Consider the following 27,235-nt stretch of genomic DNA (forward strand, 5'->3'; position numbering starts at 1 on the left):
GAACTACGTACCTGAATATGATCACACTCTTCAACAAAGAAACGTAGTCTATCACTTAATTCATCTGCTTGTGAATGCCCTGTAAGAATTTCTCTTCCATTTCCAAAATTGTCAAAAGGTGTGATATCTTTCCATAGGCCTTGTAATTCATACAAACTCAAGGGATGAAATTGTACTTTACAATAGTCTGTCCAGTACTGAACTCCATTTTCCAAACATTGGATGCGTGTTCTGTCCTCTGTGCCAATTTCACTGGAGGAATTCCCAGCTTTGATACTGTCATGGTGATTCCCACCATCTTCCTCTTCCAAGCTCTGCAGGAATTTATTTTTTTCATTCAGTTCTGAAATATACCGTGCAACACTCCCACCCCTACAAACAAAATATTAAAAAAGTGAGATATATTAACAAGGAAGTGAGCTATCTACACATAGAAGCATAAGGGCATTGTGCACAGAAAGCCAAGAAGGCAGGAAGAAAATCAAGACCAAAGAAAGCCATTTAAAACATTCACATAACAAACAACTAACTCCAAAGCACATTTTATAGAGTTGCATAAAATATAGTGGTCAAAAGTCCACAAACAAGTTTTAAAAGGGATGTTTTGTTCAAATCAACTTCCACATGCCAGGTAAACACTCTGGCATTCTGTAACTCTGACTCTAGCACAAGAGACATCATAAAGAAATATCAGCCCAAAGCATTTCCAGTTTAAAAAAACAAAGGTGAAGTGCAAATCCCTATTATCAATGTACTATTATCTTGAGTCCATATCATATCCTCAAGGAATTGAATAGTCAATGAATTCTGAAAGAAAAAATTTCATCTTGAACCAAATAAGTTTTGCAGTGCTGTTTAAAAAAACTTCTGAACTAACGTGAATAGAGCTTAAATCAAGGAAATTTCTTCCCTTATATTTCAAAGCTAGTGAAATAAAATGTACATTTTAACCCTACTTTCTAGAGCATTTAAATAGAAACAAAATTATCTATGTTATTACTATCCAAACAACGCTTACCTCCTCCGTTGTACATGGTTTTGAAAATGCTCCTTCTCTTCCATGCTCCAGCTTCTTTCAGGTTCTATTGGATCCAACTCTTCCACTTCTTCTTTAGTTTGGGCACTAAGCACTCTTTTCTAGCTTAAATTTTTCTTTACTTTTTGATATTCATATCTGTGATAATATTAGACACATTTAGAACACACACTATTAAGGCCTCTTCCGCCAGTTTGATTTCCATTCTCTTATTTCATTCTATTTACTCTTAGACAACTTCACTTGTGTCTTCAAAGAACAATAATATGTTGCCTACACATTGCACTTTGGCTAGCCAAATTCATCTTGGCTGCAAATCCTAGGGCCATTCGCACATCTAACAATGTTCTTGATATTATCTTCTATATAACTTACCATCATGGTTAATAGAAACAAAATTATCTATACTATTACTATTCAAACAACGCTTACCTCCTCCCTTGTACATGGTTTTGAAAATGCTCCTTCTCTTCCATGCTCCAGCTTCCTTCTTATATAGCTTAAATGAAACTCTTCACAACATCAATTTTTCTCCATGTTCAGGTTCTATTGGATCCAACTCTTCCATTTCTTCTTTAGTTTAGGCTCTAATCACTCTTTTCTAACTTATATTTTTTTTACTTTTTGATATTCATATCTGTGATAATGTTGGACACATTTTAGAACACACACTATTAAGGCCTCTTTCGCCAGTTTGATTTCCATTCTCTTATTTCATTCTATTTACTCTTGGACAACTTCACTTGTGTCTTCAAAGAACAGTAATATGTTGCCTATACAATGCACTTTGGCTAGCCAAATTCATCTTGGCTGCAAATCCTAGGGCCATTCACACATCTAACAATCTTCTTGCTATCATCTTCTATATAACTTACCATCATGGTTAGGTTAAAAAATTATTCAGTGTAATTTTTTACATTCAACTCTTTCTGCCTCACTGCATGCAACTTTTGAAACAAATTCAGCTGATGTAATAATAAGCAGGGAAAAACTAAGCTTTGAGCTTCACAGCCATACTATCTAGAGTTTGGATATCATATCACCAATCATATCAACAAGATCAACAACTATTGATCCCACTAGAGGGATGCATGACCCTTCAATTTAGTGCATATGAACTTTAGTCTCTTAAGGTCCTCTATTTGTTCATAATCAAAGTACTTCTCTATCTCTGTAATCCAATTTATCAAATCTTTGGGATTCATACTTCTTTAAAAGCTAGGGCTGTAAATTTTGGATTACCTCCAATTTGGATTTAACATGGATGGTCCTTTCTTCTAGTCTAGGATTTCCCTCCAAATTTTACAGTTGGTCTTTGGCGGCTTCTCCCTTTTCACTCTTTTTGCTACAGCTCCTCTTAGTTGTAGTCTCCAGAGCTTCCAATCTGGCTTTACATATTTCTCATCATCGAAACAAAGTCAACAATTCTTGATCCCAACAGAGGTATGCATGGCCCTTCATTTTAGTGCATGTGAACTTCAGTCTCTTAGAATTCTCTACTTGTTCAAAATCAATGTACACTAATCATTAATCCCATCAATCAAATTCTCATGATTCATACTATTTGCAAAGATAGGGGTGTCAATCTTTGAATTGCCTCCAATTTTGGCTATAGCATGAATGATCCTTTCTTTATTAGTTTTTTGGATTTACTGTGACAGAAGCTCATGTGTCCTAATTTAAATCTATCATATTGTCTAATAACTATGGAAATTCCATTTTTTGTTCATACCAGAGAACACTCTCATTTCTAATAGAGAATATTGATGCTTCTAAAACTTTGTTCATCATAGATGTACCAAAAATAGTTAAGTGCACCAAAATTTCAACTAACAGCCTGTTGAGATGGAGAAATTGAGTTGTAGTATTCTGCAAGACACGGGCAGGCAGCAGAGATCTCCTTAGGTCAAGATAACTTTATCAAATTTAGCAGTATGCTTGGTTTTAGAAAAAATGTGAACAATAGAGAGGGGTGTAAGAGTATTGGTATATCAGTGACAATGTTGTATTATAATACATTAAAATTGAATGCTTTGAAGATCAATGACATAAGTTGATTGTTGTTATATAGCTACCTAACCACAGGTAGTCCTTGAAATTGTCAAGAACAAGACAGTATGTAAATTTGTAATTTGTTTCTCGTTGGGCAGAAGTGATGTAACATGTTCTGGTTCTTTTATGACATGCTAATCTCTAAAATATAATGCTAAAGGATATTCCACACATAAGTTTTAAAGTATTTGGAATTAGTATCGAAGGCATGAGATGGTTTCCAGACCAGTCTTTCCTATCATGCATCTCACTGCTAAAGGCTTTGCTCATTTCTACAATAGAAGAAAACAGCTCAGCTATGGAAAAAAATTCTGTTATGCTCAAAGATGATAAAATAAATTATAAAATAAGAAATAATATAAGAGTGCTTGATAGAATTTCAATTATACGCAATGCTCGTTTATGGTTGCTATCTCATGCATAGTAAGATTTGGAGAGTAGCTTTAACACCCTATAGGAAGTTATAAACATCCTATGATCTTGAAAAGAACTCACAAGCTGAAATTTTTATGAAGATTAACAAGAATGATGCCTTAGATTATAAAGGAATGGGATTTTATACATCCATAAGGTGATGTATAAGATCTAAGAGTATATGCATATTCTCTTCACCTATGTACAGTATAACCTAGCATCTGATTATGAATGGTTTAATAGAATTAAAGGTATTAAACAAGGTGTTTTGATCATATTTGTCTGGATAAGAACTGTATAAGCATTTTTAAAAGACAGAAACACCTGTGTAGTTCTTTTCAAGAAAAATCTGTTCAAAAAAATATGCAAAGCAAAAATCTGAAAATTTTTAACCATACAATGTTATTAAAAGCTAATTTAGCCATGACTAATCTTTAATCGGTGAAGTGAGGTAATGAGATTCATTCGAGATCTAATTAAAATCATAAAGGTTCATACAAGCAGCTTCTATGTTAGAGTTCAGGCTGCAACATTTATCATCCAATAAACTTCCATTTTTCCTGTCATTTATAAAGTTCCTTCACAGTCTATGTGAAATTAGAACGCTCTAATTTTACATGCCCTGTTCAAAAATTATAGCTGATAATGACTGATCAACACCATAAAATTTTTGGTCAATAACAAATTCTATGCATGTCAATTGTCAAATAAAAAATGTCAGTCAGTGGAAGAGCAAAATCTATTTTAGCAAACAAATATACATAAATACAAAAAAGCTATATCAATTTTGTAGCATATATTATAACTCCAAGAGAAAAGTACTTAAATGACTAAATATTCTTTTTATCTAAGAACTGCAAAGGAGTGCAAAGCAATTGAAACAACCATAAACAACTTCAATGCCAATAGAATCCTGTGTATTTACCAAGTTGTAACAGATGAAGCATCCGATAACGATGTCTCTTCATATAGGGAACCAGATGCACGAACTGCACCCAAGGAGCCTACATAAAACCACATTATAGTTAGAGTATTACAGTGGAACAAAATAGCCATCTAATGGAATATACCACTTGATCTTCAAACTTATTAAACCCTATAATTAGAAATTTAAAATACTTCACATGATAACAATCACAACCTAGAGAAGGTACATGAGCCATGACTCAAACAACAAGAAATGTCAAAACTGGAGAGGAGAATTAAATATATCAAAGTTCCACTGTCCATGATATTGCATTAAATGTTTCTGATTTAACTGTAATTATTTTTCCATCGACAACTCAACCAATCAGCGTACACAAACTGAAGCATAAAATTTACCTTTAAAATTGGAGAATATGAAATTCTTTATTGATTTCTCAAAGAACTGATGGCATACCCCTTCCAAATTGAGTCGGCTTCCAGCACCATATTTAACAAAGGTGTTTTTTAACACCAAATATATATAAATATTTATTTAATAAATAATTAATATAAAATATATTAAGTTAAATTAACTCTCAAATTTAAATTTAAAAACTGGGTACCAACCTTGGACCCATGGGATCTAAAAAGTTGAGCAAAAATATAAACCAGGCAGCTGGTCATTTTGAGGTACAAATAATCATTTTTTTGTCCGCTATTTTATAACTGGTATTTTCCAGTTGTTTTGCAGCGAGGACAAAACCCCTCATTTGCAGACCTGAGGTAGGATGCAAACCCTCACCTCAGATTGCAATCCCTTACAGGATTGCGGATTGCAGACTCTGCTAATTACAAATATCAAATGTTGCATGTTAATGTTGATGTGTGGCAAGTTATTCATCAGATGTTGGCTGGAAACTACCAGGCAGAGCAGATCTGAACTTGGGCAGACCTTAATTCATTCCTTCAGGCAGCAGGCCACCCTATCACCGCCAAGTTGAACCCAGCAGGAGCATTTCACAAAGGTGCAACAGCAGATCACCATTTTTCCAGGAGGCAGCAACTCAGATCTACAACCCTGCATTCTACACCTCCAACCATACAATCTAGGGCGACATCATTTAGAAGGTAAGACTAATAACCATAGTGTTGATTCAGGTTGTCATCAGCAAATTTACATTAGAGTGCCAGCCATCTACATCAATTCCTAGGTGGCAGTCGTGTGAACCATTCTTCGGCAGTACCTGAAGTATACCAAACAGCAACCAGGCATTGCAATCATTGCAGACCAGGCAATTAACCTTGGAGCAGCCAGCATCCACCAGGCAACAAGCATTTGAGGGTGATCACACCTCAAACCCTAGCTCAGGCATCAACTATCACAGTTGGATTCTATCATTTCCACAGCTAGATGAAGGAACAAGTAGAACCACTAACCTATACTTTTACCACTCAGCTGAGCAATAAAGAGCAGAGGTATACATCAAATCTGGGGTTTCCCTCCGAGGTGCTAACCAGCAAACTGTCCCAAAAGCACTCAGGATCATACTATAGCGTTAAATCTCCATCTAGACATCTATTTATAAATCTGATCATACTGTTCTAGAATACTGTAAAGGGGCCGAATCCCAGTTTAGCATTGGATTTACAGATATACAGCCAGTGAATATGTGCATTCAACTATTGTAATTCTGTTCGATCAGTTAACAAAATAAAACAGTTTGCTCTCATTTGTTATCTGAGTTGTTTTTATCAGTTGACTAAACATGCAAATCAAGCTGTGTGAAATTCAGTGCAACAATATCTTTCATCCATAGTTTGGTGTGCATGAAAAATCAGAAAAGCGTTGGTTAGAAGAAATGCATAAAGACACCACTCACCTACACACTACTCTCAAACTCAAATTACAAACACAATCTACACGTGATGACTTTTTTATTTCCTAATAATCTCTCTTGCAATCTGCACTCACTCGCTTCCTTGAAAACTTCCCTCACTTTGCAGCTTCTACTCTAGCAAGTTCCAAAATCCCCTCTCTAATTTGGACCTAGTATTTATCTTCATTGTTCTTGACCATTACAAGAGGGAAGTATAATTACAGGGAAAGATGAAACAATTCTCCTCCAAACCATTGTAAGACTTCAGACATTGAGACGAAATGTCCCAAGATAAACTACTTCAGATGGATGAAAGGAAACTCATCTCTAATATGGCATCACGACATGCATCCAAGCATCAAATGGCACATGGCATACCTCTGTAAATTACTACACTCTGACAACATTTCATGAAATGGCTCTTATTAAGTGTTACACGACATGAGTGTCACTGTGACATGTGTCAATCCTCCCACACTGAGGAATTCAGCATGATATTGTGGCCACAACACCACAAGATAGTCATTTGATCAACCATATGATGTCTTGGACCAAGATTTGAGCCCTCCAAAGCACTGTTGTTACGCAATAAAATAAACAACATGGTGTCAGCTGCACAATACCATAGATGACATACTCGCCAAAAAGTCGGCGAGTGACAAAAACTCGCCGAGTTTTTGGGCCTAGCGAGTAGTAATGACTTCTACTCGCCAGGAAACTCGCCGAGTTTTTGGCGAGTTTTTGCCAAAAACTTAAATTCATTTGTTTTTTGTTTTCCAATTATGTTTTGGGCTGAGAAGGGGGAAACTCATTTGGAAGGCTTGGAAGGTGATTTGGGGTGGTTATTGAGTGATTCCAAGTGGATTTGAAGGGGATTTGAAAGGAAAATCAGATTCCAAGTAAGTTTTTTAATTTTTTTTTCTATGCTTTTTTAAAACAATTTGTTTATTTTTTGTTGCATTTAGATTGATTACAAATGATTCCTAGGTAGTCTAAATCATTTCTAAGTTATTTACACAAGATTTAACACAATTCTTGTTGAATTTTCACAATTTTTTTGAAGAATCTAGTTTTCAAAAAAAAATTCAAACCCTACTTTTTTATTAAAAAAACTTCGAATGATGTCTAAATTTATTTAAACTAATGTAGATAGTTTGCTTAGTGCTAAATTGTTTAACTAAAATGTTAATTTTTTTTTGCACTTTGTATGTGTAGGTTAAGTAAGCATTAATCATGGCAAGGGAGCAATGGCCACTAGATCCATGCCCATCTGGATTTATAGGCACCCGTCCTAGAGGTGCTAGAGATGGGGCATGGAGGTATGCCTATGAGGGACCCGATCCTGGGTCAATTATATGCATAAAGTGTGAGAGAATACTTCATGGAGGCATCAACCGCCTCAAATACCACCTTGCAGGAATAGATAGGCATGATGCTAGAGCATGCCCTGGGACCAATGAAGAAATAAAAAGACAAATGAATGCCCTACTTGCAGCTGGGGAAGAGAAGAAACTGCAAAGGGAGAGGGCAAAACTAGCCATGAGATCAGCCATAGCTGAATCTCAAGGTGTTTCTATTGACCTTGAAGAGGAAGAAGAAGCACTTGAGGGCATAGTGGGCTCTCGGCGTGGCCCACGTATCCGCAAACCGACCATCAGCTCGCCCATTGCTTCTGCTTCCTCTAGTAGAGTACCTGGCCGGGGCCCTGATCCACTTCCATCACAACGATCAGGTTCGATAGGTGATTATTTTGTGCCCAGAAACACACCTGGAGGACAACCATCATTAGAGGCTAGTGGATGGAATAAGGAGGTACATGAGAAAACTGACATTGCAGTTGCTGATTTTTGGTACTTCAACAACATTGCATTCAATGTGGCGGAGAATGCTTATTGGTTGAATTTGGTGACTGCTATGACAGTTTCTGGAAAGGGGTACAAGGCCCCTTCTCGCAGGGATTTGAGTGGGAGGTTAGTAAATTACTACATAGTCCACTTGATTTCATTTTTAATTATTTTTTAGATTTCTTGTTTATTAAATCAAAATTGTGTACTAATACCTAATTTCACTTTGCACTTACAGGTTGCTCACAAATGCAGTTGCTAGGGCAAGAGAAGTGATGGAGGATCAAAAAATTGATTGGGCAAATTATGGCTGCACCATTCTTTCTGATGGGTGGACAGATGGCAAGAACCGCACCATCATCAATTTTTTGGTCGCTTGCAAGGACAATGTAGTGTTCTTGAAATCTGTCGATGCCTCCAACAAGGTGAAAAATGCAAAAACATTGGCTGGAATGTTGGAGCGTGTCATCATGGAGGTGGGGGTAGAGAATGTGGTGCAAATCATCACAGATAATGCAGCAGCATATGTGTCAGCAGGTAGAATCCTTTTGAATTATCACCTTTAGGCATTAGCAATATTCTCATTTGTTGTGGGCTTTGTTTTACTTGGTTGCATATTTCTTAAGAATAAATTCTTCTTTTGCAGGAAGAATCCTCCAAGAGAGGCACCCCACTCTTTTTTGGACACCTTGTGCAGCACATGTCCTTGACCTTCTTTTGGAGGACATAGGAAAACTTGAGTGGGTGACTCCAGTTGTGGAAGATGCAAGGAGGATCACCAAATATATCTACAATCACCCTTGGGTCCTAAATTTGATGAGACAACACACGCAAGGGAAAGATTTGGTGAGAGCTGGTGTCACAAGGTTTGCAACGATTTTCTTGACGTTGCAAAGCATTCTTGCTGCATTGACTTCTTTGAAACAAATGTTTGTGAGTGGAGAATGGCTTAACTCACCTTATTCAAAGAAGCCTGAAGGAGAGGCTGTCGCATGCATAGTCTTCGACAACCAATTTGCACAAAGGGCTGCAGAGATTGTTAAGGTTGTTACTTCAAAACTTTAATTTTTAAATTTTAGTTATTCTTGATTCAAGTCTCTCATTACTAATTTGTAACTTCATTATTTAAATTTTGATCTTTTTGTAATTTGTATTTTTCAATTGTAGATGTCAGAGCCCTTGGTTCGAGTTCTTCGCTTGGTGGATGGGGATAAAACCCCAATGGGATATCTTTATGAGGCCATGGATAGGGCCAAAGAGTCGATCAAAAATTACTACAAGGGGGATAGGCTCAAATTTGATCCCATTTGGGAAATTGTTGATAGGAGGTGGAACAATCAGCTCCACCAACCCATTCATGCAGCAGGGTACTTCCTCAACCCTCGTTTTAGGTTCGGGGGTTCTTACTCAGATTCGAATGGAGAAGTCATGGAGGGCCTCAGTACATGCATTGAGAGGATGGTACCTGATATTGAGGAGAGAGACCTCATTGTGAGTGAGCTCCAAAATTATGAGGGAGGAAGGGGTAAGCTATTCTCTTCAGAGCTAGCTAGGAGAGGAAGAACCACTCAAACCCCAGGTATAACATTTGCCATTTGGATTTTGGGATCTAAAGACTAAAATGATTGATAAATTATGTTTTCTCTTTTCTCTTTGCTTTCTAACTTTTCCATTTTATTTATTTTGCAGATGCTTGGTGGCAAAATTGGGGTGGAAACACCCCACATCTCAAAAAATTTGCCCTCAGAGTCTTATGTCAGCCTTGCAGTTCATCCAATTGTGAGCGCAATTGGAGCTTGTTTGAAGCAATCCACACGAAGAAGAGGAGCAACTTAGCGCAGAAACGGCTCAATGACCTTGTCTACGTGCAATATAATCTTCGATTGCGCATAAAGAAGGTAGAGGAACTAGAAGGTGGTCCAATTGACTTGGATGATATAGATCCTTACAGTGATTGGACATCACAGGAGCAGCCTCCATTGTTTTCCGACACTGACATCACTGATTTGGAGAGGCAGGCTATGGAGGAGGGGGGTGGATTTGGTTTCAGGCTGGATGACATTGAGGAGGATGAGGATGAGGATGAGGATGAGGATTCATTGCCAGTGCCAGAGGCAGGTGGAGACATAGCTTCATCCAGGATGGAGGATGAGTCTCAATCAACCATACCGAGCGAGGAGGCACAGTCACACCCAGTCCCACAGCAGACTTATACGACTAGACAGTCTAGACCCTCTAGTTCTACCTCTCCCCATGTTTTTGCTAGAGCTAGGAAGAGGAAGTTGTAATTGTAATTTGTGATGATGTATTTACTTTTGGTTTTACAAAAACTATTTAGTAATTTACTATTTTGCTTCAGGCTTCCAGCCATCAGCATTCCTCATGAGGATGCGATTTTGTAGACACTTTGCATTTAAATATATCTAGAATCAGCTTGTTTCTTTTGTGTTATCATTTATTGACTCATTGGATGCATCTTCTCATTAAAAATTGCAAAAAAAAATGCGTTTTTTACTAAGTTTAAGTGTGTTTTTAAGTTGCCGAGTTTTTCCCGAGTTTTCGCCGAGTTTTCTTCCCAAGGGCTTGGCGAGTCGAGCCGAGTCGCGAGTAGTTCAACTATGCACAATACTACACATTCTTTTTTCAATAGAAATGTTGTCACACCGATGCCTCAAAATTATCTTCATAGGTGTTGGCAATACTACCAAAACTACTTCTAGAAGGTTCACCAAAAAAGACACCTTATATTAGAAATTTTACTTCATTATTGTATCCCTCTTTGAAATATACACAAAACCAAAAAACACACTAAATCTGGAGTCCTTATCAATGTATTATGGTCTTTGCAAGGTACTATTGCTTCAAAATGGCATCTTCTAGGCAAAACCTCATGCAACGTCAATTTTGATGGAATTACTAGATTTCTCTTTAAAAATTATATGATTTCAAAGGGAAACCCCACTCAATTTCAAGTACATACAAAAAGTTATGTTCACTGCAACTATTGAGACTTTGACCAAAAGTGACATCTAACATGGTCATTTCAAGATGATTTCAAACACAATCCCCTTGAAAAATCCAAAATGAGTCATATCTGCAGGACCATAGAATGAACTGGCTCATGCAGAATCAAGTTATTTTCCAAGCATATAACAACATCTGTCTCCCATGTAAAGTGTGATTGTAAACATGTTGCTCAGTTTGAAACTAAGAAAATAAAATATGATGAATGAACTCGAGCATGTGAAAATTTTGATATCTAATTAATCTCTTTTGGTCCTTGGCTTCCATGTAAAGCGTGATTGTAAACATGTTGCTCAGTTGAAACTAAGAAAATAAAATATGATGAATGAACTCGAGCATGTGAAAATTTTGATATCTAATTAATCTCTTTTGGTCCTTGGCTTCCCATTGTCGATTTTATATACAAAGTTTTCAATCCAATGTCTTCTGCATCATCTCACACTACATTTGTAGACAACTTCTCTTCCAATCTTCCTCCTCCTCAATATCATTTTTGGAACCCTAGCCTATATAAGGGCCAATCCTCCTATATTTGCCATGCTATTCATCTTCCTAGCAAACTTATTTGTTTTCAGACTCAACTATCCTAAGTTTTTAATAGAAATCCCCTACACTCTCTTTCTTTCACATGCTCTCAATTCCCCTTTTTTTCTGACTAGCAACTAGCCCTCTGTTCATGGATTTCTTGCATGTTCTATACTAACACTTCACCTTCCACATTTCTCCTCTCCTTCACTCGCCATACTCCAACATTTCTCTAGTTAAGCCATTCCCAAGTGGCATTGATCCTTTTCAGATCTTGCGAAATTCCCTCAAACATCCTCTTCATAATAAGGCTAATCCACAATTCTTCTTCCATCTTAGTTGCACCCCTATCTAAAGAGTCTTGCACCTTCCTATTTACACACTTTGATGCACTCTTTGACCTCCTCTACCTCTTCTAAGAGCTGCTCCTCTTTTAAGCATTCTCACACCTCTAAATGCAATTGAACCTACAACTTCTTTTCTCTTCTCAACTTCTCATAATAACTCAACTCACCAACAATAGGATTGCACACACTTCAACTGACTCTCGACTAAAGTCAACTTCTCTCAACTTTGAATACCAGCTTAACTCAACAATACACGATTTGAACTTGCTTTGATACTAAATGATAGAGTGGTGGATGGTAAAATGAAAAACCATCAACCACTCAACCACTCAAAGTTCAAATAAATAAGTATAAACAAGACATATTCAAAGTGGAAAAGATGACATTCTTCATTGATTTCTCACTGAAATAAATGTATAAGAAAACTTTGATAAAATCCCATTAATGGAATGATGGGCAATAAGAAAAGTGATCATGATGATAAATTGATTGCTTTTAAGGCTAGGTGAAGTTAAACTTTGATGAGCCTTCCAAGAAACTCGAGTATTGCAAGGGCGGGTTTTGTGATTAAAGATTCTCTAGCATACATTGTGTTGGGGGACTCTAATTCTTTGGTACAAGATCGAATAATGAAGCAAAGATGAAAGCTCTTTTGCTAGGTTTGCAAGCAGCTTATTTTGAAGGGTATCGTACAATGTGTGTGGAAGATGATTTTTAGGTGATTATTAATTTGGTAGACAAGCAATCCCACCCTAATTGAAAGCTAAGGGCACTTTTAGAATTTTAGTTACATAGCTAGCAAGGATAGGAATAATTGGCCAGCTTTACTACATTGTTAAATAAAGATCAGCCCCCGTAGCTATAGTATTTTGCTAGCAGTTTATTCTTCATGAGGAAGTCTCTAGTTTATTTTTTAATGATTTCCTTACCGGCATGAGTTTAAATGATGATCCTTTGGCTTGTGTAGTTTTTATTGTGCTCACTCCTGCAGTCTTTCACCTTTGGCTAGGAGCATGTCTCTTTGAAGATATGGTGTCATGATTTTAAGATGATCTTGGTCTGTAGAATGCATTGGACATTGGCTACATGGATGACGTTTTAAATTGGTGTGTTTGGTCACTGTGCTGGTATGTTTTTAATAGTAGATTGAGATGGTGTTAGGGATTCCTATCAGCATGGAAAGGTAATAAATCACCATCTAAAAATGATTTTTAGGTGCAACAGTGAGGGGAAGGTAAAGGTAATCAATGCTATATTAGGTCCTAATAGCGTTGTTGATAATGGTAATGCTTGTTCTAGGGGCTTGTTGACGTGTATTTTGTACACAATCAAACACAGAATAAAATACCTAAGGGTACCTTATCCTCTCTTGAATAAAGCCTCTGATTGCTGAAGATATTGCGAAAAAGGATCAATCAGGATGACTCCAAGGTTCTTCTATGTAGGGTCTCTACGTGTGGATAAGCTCTCTGTGGTATGATGTGATTTGCTGGAATCACAAGGGGACTTACATTTGATGCCTGAACTTCTGATTTGCTTTGAATACTGCTGGAACACAGGATTTTCACTAGCTTGGACTTGCAAAAAGGAAAAAAGATGAGGGCGAGGAAAGGATCTAATCCTAACACTAAGAATGTAAGAGCAACGAATGATCTTTGATGGAATTCTAACTAAGTCTTGTTTTGACATCCCAGGACCATCTCCACAAGGTTAGTGCGATCTTCGAAGGAAAGCTTTATGATGTTCAAATCATCACTGCAGGCATAGACACCATCAAGCTGATGCATATCAATGTAGAAGCGACAATTGAAGTTAAGCTTAAGCTGAATGATTCCAGTTGACTACACAAGGCAAGTTTGCAATCAACAAACTGCTAGTAGTATGGATATACGAATTCCACCATCAATCAAGCACATTTCTTCCACTCATCTAATAACATGAAATCAAATATGAGAAGTATAAAGACCATGCAAATTGTCGAATCGACCCATAAATCTCACCATTTCTTCAATGAAGTTACAAGTCTTTTACAACAACATCTTGGCAACAATCTTTGCCTTCTCTCTCTACTCTAATCTAATTGCTATTCTATCTTATTACTTATCTATCTCTTATCTATCTAATGCCTTCACAAAATGAAGAGTCAGGGTTTATATAGTGCCCACAATACAATTCGATGGCTTAGATCAATTCGAGATCAATGGCCAAGATTCAACAATGAAAACCCTAATTAGGGTTTGTTACAACCATTACATAACATTTAATGCTCGACCAATGAAATAATTGTATTGCTTGGACACATGTCTTCTCTGGAAAAATTGACCAATGGATAGCCGGGGTAGGTACATCGGAGTTTGTGCCACCTTCCATGAGTTAGGTACATTGAATCTGGAAATGCTGAGGTGGACCACACTGACTGGAGAAGTGATGACTAGGATGCCACCTCGTCTGACACTTGTAACTTGATGTTGTTGAGAAGCCAGCTTTAATTAATTCATCTGGAACTATCTGCTTCTTCAACGAACCCTTGTTCTAACTTCTTGTGTCCTTGATGTGCAGGATGATTGATGTACCTCGCCTTGGAATACTGGATTGGAGAAGTCGCCCTTGATGACGTTAGTCCAAAGAAGGCCGTCCTTGTCGATGCTAGGCTGGAGGAGGTCGCCCTTGTTGATGCTAGGCTGGATCGAAGAAGGTTGTCCTTGTCCTTGCTTGATCGACTTGGATGAGAGCCTTCCGACTTGTAGATCCTTCGAGTTTGGGAGTCGCCATCTTGATACCTACACAACATTTCAAAATTAGTAATATATCTTGAAATCTAAAAATTAAACTTTAAAAGGAAGATTCAAGATTTTAATTTAGGAAACCTCATGATAAATCTTGAGTTATCATTTCCTAACTAACCACGCAACTTGAAATTGAAAATTCAAAATTCAAAATTGAGACTAGGAGAATCTCGCCATACCTCCACTTGAGAACTAAATCTAAGAAAAGATGCAAAATTAAGCAAGTTTGCTAAGCAAAATGTGGATCGAAGTCTTCAAAATGTGCTTCTTCTATCAACTTCACCACCTCTAGCCTTCAACGCCTTGAGGAAAATTCGCTCCACCTCTGGCCTTCAACAAAAATCGCTCCTTCCTAGACCAAATTTCGCACCTTGTTGCTCTTCTCCAAATCGCACTTGAGTGAATGAGTGAATGATGGATTAACATCGCTCAAGATACCCCCACTATATAGGCGCTTACCATTGCAATTTCCCATAGGCCGACTTGGAAAATAGGCCAAAACTAAATAAAAATTTAATAAAAGAAGGGGCCGACTTTATAAAAACATTAAATAATACCCCAAGCGCCCCAATTTTATTTTTAAATTAATAATAATTAATTTTAAGTGCCTTTATAATTAAAAATTTCGATTTTAAGGCTCAAAATTAATTATTAAATGCCATGCACCATCATTAAATGTCAATTTAATTTCAAAAATATTTCAAGGTTTTATCGAAATTGGCATTTAATGTGCCATAGATGATATTGGCGCCTAGGCATGGCAAGATAATGGACATCAACAAGATCGCTCTGGTCCCTGGGAGAGGGACAGGAGGGCCCTTACACTTTAGCCTTGCAATTCTTGTTTTTCACATTCAACACTTCATCCTGGACGTCCAAAATGGCATTTTACTTTAAATCTTGTGTTTGATCTATTCAATTTTTGGAGCGAATGCTCCTTAGAACCATTTTCGCCCTGGTCCCTTGGTGAGGGACAGGAGCGATTTTGCCTTTTGCCCTTTGTTTTTGTCTTTTCCAATTGCCAATGCAAGTTGTGAGGTAGGCAATGGTCATTATTGTTCGTCCTATGCATGTTCAATTCGCCCTCTCAAGACAAAACGAGCTCTTCTAAGGATTTTCGCCCTGGTCCTCCAGTGAAGGACACGAGCGATTTTTGCACTTGAGCTTGAAATTGTCGACTTTTGACGTTAATTCCTTATTCATCGTCTTCCTAAAAACATTTTGGACCTTGCATGACTTCGCCTTGATGTGGTTTTGGAAGGAAATGATTGATTCTATGAATATCGCCTTGGTCCTTGACTGAAGGACAGGAGCGCCTTTTAGTTTATTGCACAAATTCTTAATCGTATCAACCTTGAATCACTTTCTAGACGTAGAATATCATTCCCCCCTTCATCTTGAGTCCTGGAAGCAAGAAATAGTATTTCACAATGCTAGGTAATTAAGTATTTTGAAAATTTCGCTCAGGTCCCTTGGTGAGGGACAGGAGCGCCCTAGCCATTTTTCATCAACTTGATGGCCTTTGTTACTTCATTCCTCCGTGAAACCTTTTAAACATCATTTTGACCTTGCGTCTTGACTTGGATTCGTCCGAATTTGGAGAGGAAGGTTAGCTAATGTGTTTTTTGCCCTGGTCCCTGGGAGAGGGACAGGAGCGATTTTGCATTTATAAGCTCACTTGTGTTTTGCTAGCTTCGAAAATTATCTTCAACGGATCGATTGCGTCTTCCTTCACCCACCTCAAACGCGAAACTTGCCTTCCTTTTGCCAAAAACTTGTCTTGAGGGAAAATCGCTCTGGTCCCTTGGAGAGGGACAGGAGCGCCCTGGCCTTTATGAGCTCATTTATGCCTTGTTAACTTTCAAAACTATCTTCAATGGGTTGATTACGTCCTCCTTCATGCCTTTGATGTCTCAATTTGTCCAAACAAGGTCAGGAATGACTCCACTAAGCTTTTTCGCTCTGGACCCTTGGTGAGGGACATGAGCGATTCGCCTTGGACCCTTGGAGAGGGACAGGAGCGTTTTTCGCTCTGGACCCTCAGTGAAGGTCAGGAGCGAAATTTGACTTTTCGAACTCTCTATCAGGACAATTTTAATGGAATATAACATTTAAGTATAAGTGACATTTCCTTCTATGTTTCTTCTTGGAAATGTCACTTATACTTTAAGTTATATTCCATATATACTTTCAGGATGTTTGAGAGTGGTTTCAGGCCTCCAGGAGTTATATTGCAAAATCTAGTTTTTGGAGGTTTTTCAGTTTCCAGACTTAGTCAAATTCAGGATCAGGACATTCCAGACTTAGCCAAATTTCAGGATCAGGGCATCACTCAAGCCGGACTTGCTATCCTGTTGATCTTCCCGACAGCACTCAAAATGCAAAGGCTAACTAACAAAACCCTAAAAGACCAAAAAAACAAAACCTAAAAAGCAAAAAAGCAAGGGTCCCCATTTGCAATGGGGCGATGTGTGAAATAGTCACAACATCTAGCGCCACCTTGAATAAATGTTCCTGAAACATTTCAGAGATAAAGACTCAATCGACACCTAGAACCTCCAGAAAATTCAACCCAACTTATCAGGAGATTAGAAAATGTAGTCAAAGTGGAAGGAAAATCCTTAACCAAATCCAGACACTTAGTCTTTGATTACCCAGGTGTGTGCAAGTGTATTTATTCCTCTCGACAAGACAATTATGACCTTCAGGTTACCCTGTGATTAGCTACGTAGTATATCTGAACTTCAAAAGCATCCTGGATAGAGCCCCGCTACCAGTCAGACGTCCATAGTCCCGACGAGGTTATCGCTGCAAGCTCACGAACATTGCTCCATTGCCAGCCAGGCGTCTATAGCCCCGATGGAGTTACTCGCATATTCCCCTTAGCCAATTTTGATATTTCATTTCATTTCATTTTTTTCTCATTTTTGTCTTTTGATATTGCTTTTTCACTCCGTCAATTCCTTTGGCTCGTAAGCAGTAAAGCTTACTAGGGTTTGAGGATTGCAGTGGCGCTGAAGCCAGATTTTAGATTTTTCACCAATCACAGCTTTGCCTGAAAACCATAATGACTCGGAGTCTATTAATGTGTGAAGATATAGTAATCAATAGATGTCAGCATCAAGACACAAAAAATGATTCCCTTCCAAGTCAAATACAGGTCCTGATCAGATGATAAAGCTGAAGAGGAACAACCTCGGATTCCAAACACTTCATGAATAGATATCTAAGAAATGAGTCTAACATAAGATCCAGGATGTTGCCAGTGTGTGAGCAACAACACAAACACCTTTCTCACAAAATGGAGGCTCCCACTCAAGACACCTAAACTAAAGCAAACTGACTGACAAACCGACTCAAAGCAAACTAAACTAAAACGCACACCCAAAAGCAAACAACTAAACTACCTGAGCCACACTAGATCATGAGTCAAATGACTCAAGGCAAATTAAGAACAAGGCTCAAAAGACCTCTAATCTAAAAACATGGAAAGAAAACCTACTCTAAACCTATATACAAGAGTCCTAGACTCAACACGAGTCAAAGAAGCAAAATATATACATGACTTTACATGATTTCTCAGGTTGTGTAACAAGAGCATGGCAAACGTGATGGTTCTCAATCGGGCAAATTCATCCTTAAACACAGAAAGGCAAACTCTCACCACGCATTTCTCATACTCAAGCAAGTTTTCACTCAAAATGATCAACTGGGGTAATTCGTTAGGACCATGATCAATCCAGATGCAAGTTGTTTTCCCAAAATCCCCATAATCAAAATCATAATAACTTTCAAAGCTAGGATTAAGGAAAGAGACGACCTGGCATATTTCAGGCTCATACGGAACTGCATTGTCGGAAGCGAGGTCACCAGCTGCTTCAGGAGGTCGCCATTGATGATGAACTATTCCACGAGCATCCACAACATGTTGATCTTGATTAGGAAGTTCTTCTCGAAACAAGCTCAGCGCCCCTTTGAATAGCTAGAGATTCTCTGTTTTCACTGAGATATCTTGCATAAACCAGGCATCTTCGTGAAATTTTGTTAGCATATCTTCAAAAATGAGAGTCTCCTTGATGGATTGAGCTTCAAACATCTCCTCTAGTGGATCAAATATAATCTCTGGTAGCTTTCCTTCTTCAAGCTTAGTCTCGGGAGGTCGAAGTTGATGATGGATCATATCACTCACAGTAACTTGCTTATCTTGAAAAAAATTTGGCAGTAATTCCATTTGTGTTTCCTCTACAAGATCCTTCAACACTTCCTCAAATATTACGAGAGTGATGAAATCTTCAAGCGCCCCTTCGAATTGTTCTTCATATCTAGATTCTTCATTCAATATGTCAACTTGATTGTCTTCTTCAATGAGGCCATTTGAAAACTCCTGCAATTCAATCTCAAGGATCTCCTTTTGTAGCATAAGTGAGAATTCTTCAAGGAATGAGTCATCTTCTCCTTTAATTGCTTGTTCAACTCCTAGATCTTCCTTTGTTATTGTTTGAGTATTCTCAACCGATTCTTCAACTTTTGTTTCATGGTATTCTTTTTCAGGTGCAAGGCATGGCGAGCTATCCATTGTAATACATTGTTCCTCAGGTGCATTTGTATCGTCAACGTACAACTGATCCTTCTCACATTCAGATGCTGGAATGATGTCTTGTTCATAGGTTCTTCTAAATTCGGCTGCAAGATGTGCACCCCAAGATCTGTTCACAATACACTCTTCCTCGAACAAAGTTGGCATTCCAAACTGGTTTCTGACTTGATTGATAGCCATTTCACATACTGAGCAAGTAAATTCAGAGCGAGGTGAGTTGTGAATTCTACACCACAATGGTAGCAATATGTTCTCTAAACGTATTTCACCATCCAAAATGAGTTGACTCTCAATCATCCACATGAAGCTTAGAAGAGGATCTTTGGTTTCTGGGGCACTGAAATTGTTTTCTTCTGTTTCTGGCCTAGGGACATCCCAAAAGAAGATTTTTCCCTGCACTGCCGATTCCATCCTTGATAAGTACTTCAAGCAATGCATTTCATCATGTTCCTCTGTCTCGTGGACTCGACACTGCCCTGGTCTTGCGAACTCGGTCAATCTTTGTGGATAAAGTTGCGTATCTAATCTCCACCAAAGTTCAGGAAAATCAACATGTTGCTCCTCGTGAAACTGTCGCCGCTCCATTGAGAAATCTTTCTTTTTTGATTTTTTGATTTTTTGATTTTTTTTGGATTTTCTATTTTTCACTTTTTTTTTGGATTTTCTATTTTTCACTTTTTTTGGATTTTCTATTTTTCACTTTTTTTGGATTTTCTATTTTTCACTTTTTTGGATTTTCTATTTTTCACTTTTTTGGATTTTCTATTTTTCACTTTTTTTGGATTTTTTGGAATAAGAGAGATCTTGAATATCTCGGATTCAACTTGAACGTTCAACTGGTTCCAACTTGATTCCTTCTTGCGTAAGTCCAACTGACGACCCAACGATCACCTTCCATCGAGTGTTTGAGAAAAAGCTTTCCATTGATCTTCCTTGGATTCAAGAGTTCGTGTTCGCTGTCAGGCACTCCTAATTCAATTCTGTCGAGCGTGGAGGAGGGTAAAAAGCTCTAGAAAATTTCTTCAAATGCGATGTGACTTGACAAGATCGAACTTTCAAATGCTCAGCCCTCCTTCTAGCGCCAATCCTGTTGTGCGCAGGAGGAGGGACAAAAGTCCTGCACAACTCCTTGCGAATATGATTATCTATGAACAGCTTGATAATGATCGAGGCATGATAGTACTGCCCTCCTTCTAGCGCCAATTCTGTTGTGCGCAGGAGGAGGGACAAAAGTCCTGCACAACTCCTTGCGAATATGATTATCTATGAACAGCTTGATAATGATTGAGGCATGATAGTACTGCCCTCCCTCTAGCACCAATTCTGTTGACGTGTATTTTGTACACAATCAAACACAGAATAAAATACCTAAGGGTACCTTATCCTCTCTTGAATAAAGCCTCTGATTGCTGAAGATATCGCGAAAAAGGATCAATCAGGATGACTCCAAGGTTCTTGTATGTAGGGTCTCTACGTGTGGATAAGCTCTCTGTGGTATGATGTGATTTGCTAGAATCACAAGGGGACTTACATTTGATGCCTGAACTTCTGATTTGCTTTGAATACTACTGGAACACAGGATTTTCACTAGCTTGGACTTGAAAAAAGGAAAAAAGATGAGGGCGAGGAAAGGATCTAATCCTAACACTAAGAATGTAAGAGCAATGAATGATCTTTGATGGAATTCTAACTAAGTCTTGTTTTGACATCCCAGGACCATCTCCACAAGGTTAGTGCGATCTTCGAAGGAAAGCTTTATGATGTTCAAATCATCACTGCAGGCATAGACACCATCAAGCTGATGCATATCAATGAAGAAGCGACAATTGAAGTTAAGCTTAAGCTGAATGATTCCAGTTGACTACACAAGGCAAGTTTGCAATCGACAAACTGCTAGTAGTATGGATATACGAATTCCACCATCAATCAAGCACATTTCTTCCACTCATCTAATAACATGAAATCAAATATGAGAAGTATAAAGACCATGCAAATTGTCGAATCGACCCATAAATTTCACCATTTCTTCAATGAAGTTACAAGTCTTTTACAACAACATCTTGGCAACAATCTTTGCCTTCTCTCTCTACTCTAATCTAATTGCTATTCTATCTTATTACTTATCTATCTCTTATCTATCTAATGCCTTCACAAAACGAAGAGTCGGGGTTTATATAGTGCCCTCAATACAATTCGATGGCTTAGATCAATTCGAGATCAATGGCCAAGATTCAACAATGAAAACCCTGACTATTTCACACATCACCCATTGCAAATGGGGACCCTTGCTTTTTTGCTTTTTAGGTTTTGTTTTTTTGGTCTTTTAGGGTTTTGTTAGTTAGACTTTGCATTTTGAGTGCTGTCGGGAAGATCAATAGGATAGCAAGTCCGGCTTGAGTGATGCCCTGATCCTGAAATTTGGCTAAGTCTGGAATGTCCTGATCCTGAATTTGACTAAGTCTGGAAACTGAAAAACCTCCAAAAACTAGATTTTGCAATATAACTCCTGGAGGCCTGAAACCACTCTCAAACATCCTGAAAGTATATATGGAATATAACTTAAAGTATAAGTGACATTTCCAAGAAGAAACATAGAAGGAAATGTCACTTATACTTAAATGTTATATTCCATTAAAATTGTCCTGATAGAGAGTTCGAAAAGTCAAATTTCGCTCCTGACCTTCACTGAGGGTCCAGAGCGAAAAACACTCCTGTCCCTCTCCAAGGGTCCAAGGCGAATCGCTCATGTCCCTCACCAAGGGTCCAGAGCGAAAAAGCTTAGTGGAGTCATTCCTGACCTTGTTTGGACAAATTGAGACATCAAAGGCATGAAGGAGGACGTAATCAACCCATTGAAGATAGTTTTGAAAGTTAACAAGGCATAAATGAGCTCATAAAGGCCAGGGCGCTCCTGTCCCTCTCCAAGGGACCAGAGCGATTTTCCCTCAAGACAAGTTTTTGGCAAAAGGAAGGCAAGTTTCGCGTTTGAGGTGGGTGAAGGAAGACGCAATCGATCCGTTGAAGATAATTTTCGAAGCTAGCAAAACACAAGTGAGCTTATAAATGCAAAATCGCTCCTGTCCCTCTCCCAAGGACCAGGGCGAAAAACACATTAGCTAACCTTCCTCTCCAAATTCGGACGAATCCAAGTCAAGACGCAAGGTCAAAATGATGTTTAAAAGGTTTCACGGAGGAATGAAGTAACAAAGGCCATCAAGTTGATGAAAAATGGCTAGGGCGCTCCTGTCCCTCACCAAGGGACCTGAGCGAAATTTTCAAAATACTTAATTACCTAGCATTGTGAAATACTATTTCTTGCTTCCAGGACTCAAGATGAAGGGGGGAATGATATTCTACGTCTAGAAAGTGATTCAAGGTTGATACGATTAAGAATTTGTGCAATAAACTAAAAGGCGCTCCTATCCTTCAGTCAAGGACCAAGGCGATATTCATAGAATCAATCATTTCCTTCCAAAACCACATCAAGGCGAAGTCATGCAAGGTCCAAAATGTCTTTAGGAAGACGATGAATAAGGAATTAACGTCAAAAGTTGACAATTTCAAGCTCAAGTGCAAAAATCGCTCGTGTCCTTCACTGGAGGACCAGGGCGAAAATCCTTAGAAGAGCTCGTTTTGTCTTGAGAGGGCGAATTGAACATGCATAGGACGAACAATAATGACCATTGCCTACCTCACAACTTGCATTGGCAATTGGAAAAGACAAAAACAAAGGACAAAAGGCAAAATCGCTCCTGTCCCTCACCAAGGGACCAGGGCGAAAATGGTTCTAAGGAGCATTCGTTCCAAAAATTGAATAGATCAAACACAAGATTTCAAGTAAAATGCCATTTTGGACGTCCAGGATGAAGTGTTGAACGTGAAAAACACGAATTGCAAGGCTAAAGTGTAAGGGTGCTCCTGTCCCTCTCCCAGGGACCAGAGCGATCTTGTTGATGTCCATTATCTTGCCATGCCTAGGCGCCAATATCATCTATGGCACATTAAATGCCAATTTCGATAAAACCTTGAAATATTTTTGAAATTAAATTGACATTTAATGATGGCGCATGGCATTTAATAATTAATTTTGAGCCTTAAAATCGAAATTTTTAATTATAAAGGCACTTAAAATTAAATATTATTAATTTAAAAATAAAATTGGGGCGCTTGGGGTATTATTTAATGTTTTTATAAAGTCGGCCCCTTCTTTTATTAAATTTTTATTTATTTTTGGCCTATTTTCCAAGTCGGCCTATGGGAAATTGCAATGGTAAGCGCCTATATAGTGGGGGTATCTTGAGCGATGTTAATCCATCATTCACTCATTCACTCAAGTGCGATTTGGAGAAGAGCAACAAGGTGCGAAATTTGGTCTAGGAAGGAGCGATTTTTGTTGAAGGCCAAAGGTGGAGCAAATTTTCCTCAAGGCGTTGAAGGCTAGAGGTGGTGAAGTTGATAGAAGCACATTTTGAAGACTTCGATCCACATTTTGCTTAGCAAACTTGCTTAATTTTGCATCTTTTCTTAGATTTAGTTCTCAAGTGGAGGTATGGCGAGATTCTCCTAGTCTCAATTTTGAATTTTCAATTTTCAATTTCAAGTTGCGTGGTTAGTTAGGAAATGATAATTCAAGATTTATCATGAGGTTTCCTAAATTAAAATCTTGAATCTTCCTTTTAAAGTTTAATTTTTAGATTTCAAGATATATTACTAATTTTGAAATGTTGTGTAGGTATCAAGATGGCGACTCCCAAACTCGAAGGATCTACAAGTCGGAAGGCTCTCATCCAGGACGATCAAGCAAGGACAAGGACAACCTTCTTCGATCCAGCCTAGCATCAACAAGGGCGACCTCCTCCAGCCTAGCATCGACAAGGACGGCCTTCTTTGGACTAACGTCATCAAGGGCGACTTCTCCAATCTAGTATTCCAAGGCGAGGTACATCAATCATCCTGCACATCAAGGACACAAGAAGTTAGAACAAGGGTTCGTTGAAGAAGCAGATAGTTCCAGATGAATTAATTAAAGCTGGCTTCTCAACAACATCAAGTTACAAGTGTCAGACGAGGTGGCATCCTAGTCATCACTTCTGCAGTCAGTGTGGTCCACCTCAGCATTTCCAGATTTAATGTACCTAACTCATGGAAGGTGGCACAAACTCCGATGTACCTACCCCGGCTATCCATTGTTCGATTTTTCCAGAGAAGACATGTGTCCAAGCAATACAATTATTTCATTGGTCGAGCATTAAATGTTATGTAATGGTTGTAACAAACCCTAATTAGGGTTTTCATTGTTGAATCTTGGCCATTGATCTCGAATTGATCTAAGCCATCGAATTGTATTGAGGGCACTATATAAACCCCGACTCTTCGTTTTGTGAAGGCATTAGATAGATAAAGATAGATAAGTAATAAGATAGAATAGCAATTAGATTAGAGTAGAGAGAGAAGGCAAAGATTGTTGCCAAGATGTTGTTGTAAAAGACTTGTAACTTCATTGAAGAAATGGTGAAATTTATGGGTCGATTCGACAATTTGCATGGTCTTTATACTTCTCATATTTGATTTCATGTTATTAGATGAGTGGAAGAAATGTGCTTGATTGATGGTGGAATTCGTATATCCATACTACTAGCAGTTTGTTGATTGCAAACTTGCCTTGTGTAGTCAACTGGAATCATTCAGCTTAAGCTTAACTTCAATTGTCGCTTCTACATTGATATGCAACAGCTTGATGGTGTCTATGCCTGCAGTGATGATTTGAACATCATAAAGCTTTCCTTCGAAGATCGCACTAACCTTGTGGAGATGGTCCTGGGATGTCAAAACAAGACTTAGTTAGAATTCCATCAAAGATCATTCATTGCTCTTACATTCTTAGTGTTAGGATTAGATCCTTTCCTCGCCCTCATCTTTTTTCCTTTTTTCAAGTCCAAGCTAGTGAAAATCCTGTGTTCCAGCAGTATTCAAAGCAAATCAGAAGTTCAAGCATCAAATGTAAGTCCCCTTGTGATTCCAGCAAATCACATCATACCACAGAGAGTTTATCCACACGTAGAGACCCTACATACAAGAACCTTGGAGTCATCCTGATTGATCCTTTTTCGCAATATCTTCAACAATCAGAGGCTTTATTCAAGAGAGGATAAGGTACCCTTAGGTATTTTATTCTGTGTTTGATTGTGTACAAAATACTTTTATTATTTTCTAAAGGCGTCGGGTGTTATTTTTCTATTGGCCCACGTCCAATTAGAGTTACTCCTTAACCCTCCAAAAACTTAAAAACTCACTTTTTTTAAAAATTTTAATTTTAAACATTGCATATAAGTGGGGGCGACAGGAGACATCTGGGCGTCTCCCCGTCCTTGGAGAGACGTCTGCACGTCTCTTGAAGGACGGGGAGACGCCCAAACGTCTCCCAAGGAGACGTGGAGGCGTCTCCATGTCTCTTTGGGAGACGCCCAAACGTCTCCCAAGGAGACGTCTCCACGTCTCCACGTCTCCCTGGGAGACGCGGGGACGCGGGGACGTCTCCGCGTCCCGGTGGCGTTTGGGTGGCGGTGGCGAGACGGCGGGGGACGTCGCGTCCCCGTCCCCGAGACGTTTCTAACGGGGGGACGCGCCCAAAAAGGGGGGGGACGCATCCCCGTGGTTCACTGCAATAATGTCATCATTTTTTATGGATGGAATGGTGGTAAAAACCAGCCTTTAATAAGCTTTATTGTAATGTCCCCCAAAGGAGCAATATTTTTGAAGGTCGTCAATTGTGAGGGGCAAATGAAGGATGCAAACGTCATTTCCAAAATCCTCATTGACTCCATAGACCCTATGGGTGCCAAGAGCATTGTCCAAGTCAAAATGGACAATGAAAAAAGTTATGTGACAACAAGTGCTTTGGTTGAGGAAAGTTATCAGCACTTTGTTTGGACACCATGTACCATCCGCTCCCTCAATTTTGTGGTGTGAAAGATTCGGCACTCAAATAGAGTGGATTAAAAAAATATACACCAATGATGAGGATATTCAAATGTTCATGACAAACCATCATATGTTAGAAGGCATCATTAGTACTTTTTCCAATTTGGAATTGTTGAAGGTAAATTTATGAAATCCCACTATTTAATTTATGACTACAATATTTACAAATTGTAAGAAGTATAAGTTGGTCTTACAAAGCCATGGGTTTATCACCATTTCTCCAATTGTCATTATTCATAACTTTGAAAAAGCATATCAATGGTGCATTTTATAGTTTAACTAAGCTGCCACCATGATCAACTATAAAGGGCACAAGTTCTTTTAATATTTTGTTCAAGCCTGCTTTTAACTTTTTCAAAAAAAAATGGAAAAAGCACATAAAACTATTAAGCAATATGCAATAAAAGAAATTATCTAAACTCAATAGAGACATCATTAGAATTTTGGCTTCATTAAGAATACAAACAATTTTGATCCAAGTTGATGCACAAGCCTAGATCCGTTGATGTTTATCAATGGAAGATACTCTTGATTAAGGTTCCATGGGCACAATAGGTTATGAATAATTTCCTCAACATGAGATATTTGCAGATAATGTTGCTGATAATGTTGCTTAAGCACAGCAGTTTCCTTTTAGAGATAACTATTCACCAACCAGACACATAAAAGGTGGCACCTCTCCCATTTCACCCACTCTCTCTATTTTTTCTCATTCCTCTTTTGTTTACCTTCCTCCTACATGTTTGGCATCCAATGCATAAAAATATTCCTCAAAACCCTGACCCGATCACTCAACCTGCCCTACCAATGGTTTCTCAGCATCCCACTTAACACACAATTCTTATG

General features: G+C 38.4%; 2 protein-coding genes across 9 annotated transcripts in view; one reads left to right on the forward strand and one right to left on the reverse strand.

The window, feature by feature from the left end:
* LOC131063724 (uncharacterized) overlaps positions 1 to 27,235 on the reverse strand; it is a 125,540-nt gene that overhangs the window by 13,774 nt on the left and 84,531 nt on the right. For all 8 annotated transcript variants that reach the window (XM_057997633.2, XM_057997629.2, XM_057997628.2 and 5 more), the window contains 2 exons: positions 4,428 to 4,506; positions 12 to 372 (listed from right to left, as the gene is read on the reverse strand). In XM_057997633.2, coding sequence (XP_057853616.2) covers positions 12 to 372; positions 4,428 to 4,506 — 440 coding nt within the window. The remainder of the gene's footprint in view (positions 1 to 11; positions 373 to 4,427; positions 4,507 to 27,235) is intronic.
* On the forward strand, positions 7,417 to 8,869 carry LOC131857463 (uncharacterized). The gene is made up of 2 exons (XM_059210089.1): positions 7,417 to 8,255; positions 8,368 to 8,869. The coding sequence occupies exons 1-2, from the start codon at positions 7,519 to 7,521 to the stop codon at positions 8,693 to 8,695; spliced, it is 1,065 nt and encodes a 354-aa protein (XP_059066072.1). The 5' UTR covers positions 7,417 to 7,518; the 3' UTR covers positions 8,696 to 8,869.

Source organism: Cryptomeria japonica, chromosome 8 (assembly GCF_030272615.1).
Source record: "Cryptomeria japonica chromosome 8, Sugi_1.0, whole genome shotgun sequence".
Classification (NCBI taxonomy): Eukaryota; Viridiplantae; Streptophyta; class Pinopsida; order Cupressales; family Cupressaceae; genus Cryptomeria; species Cryptomeria japonica.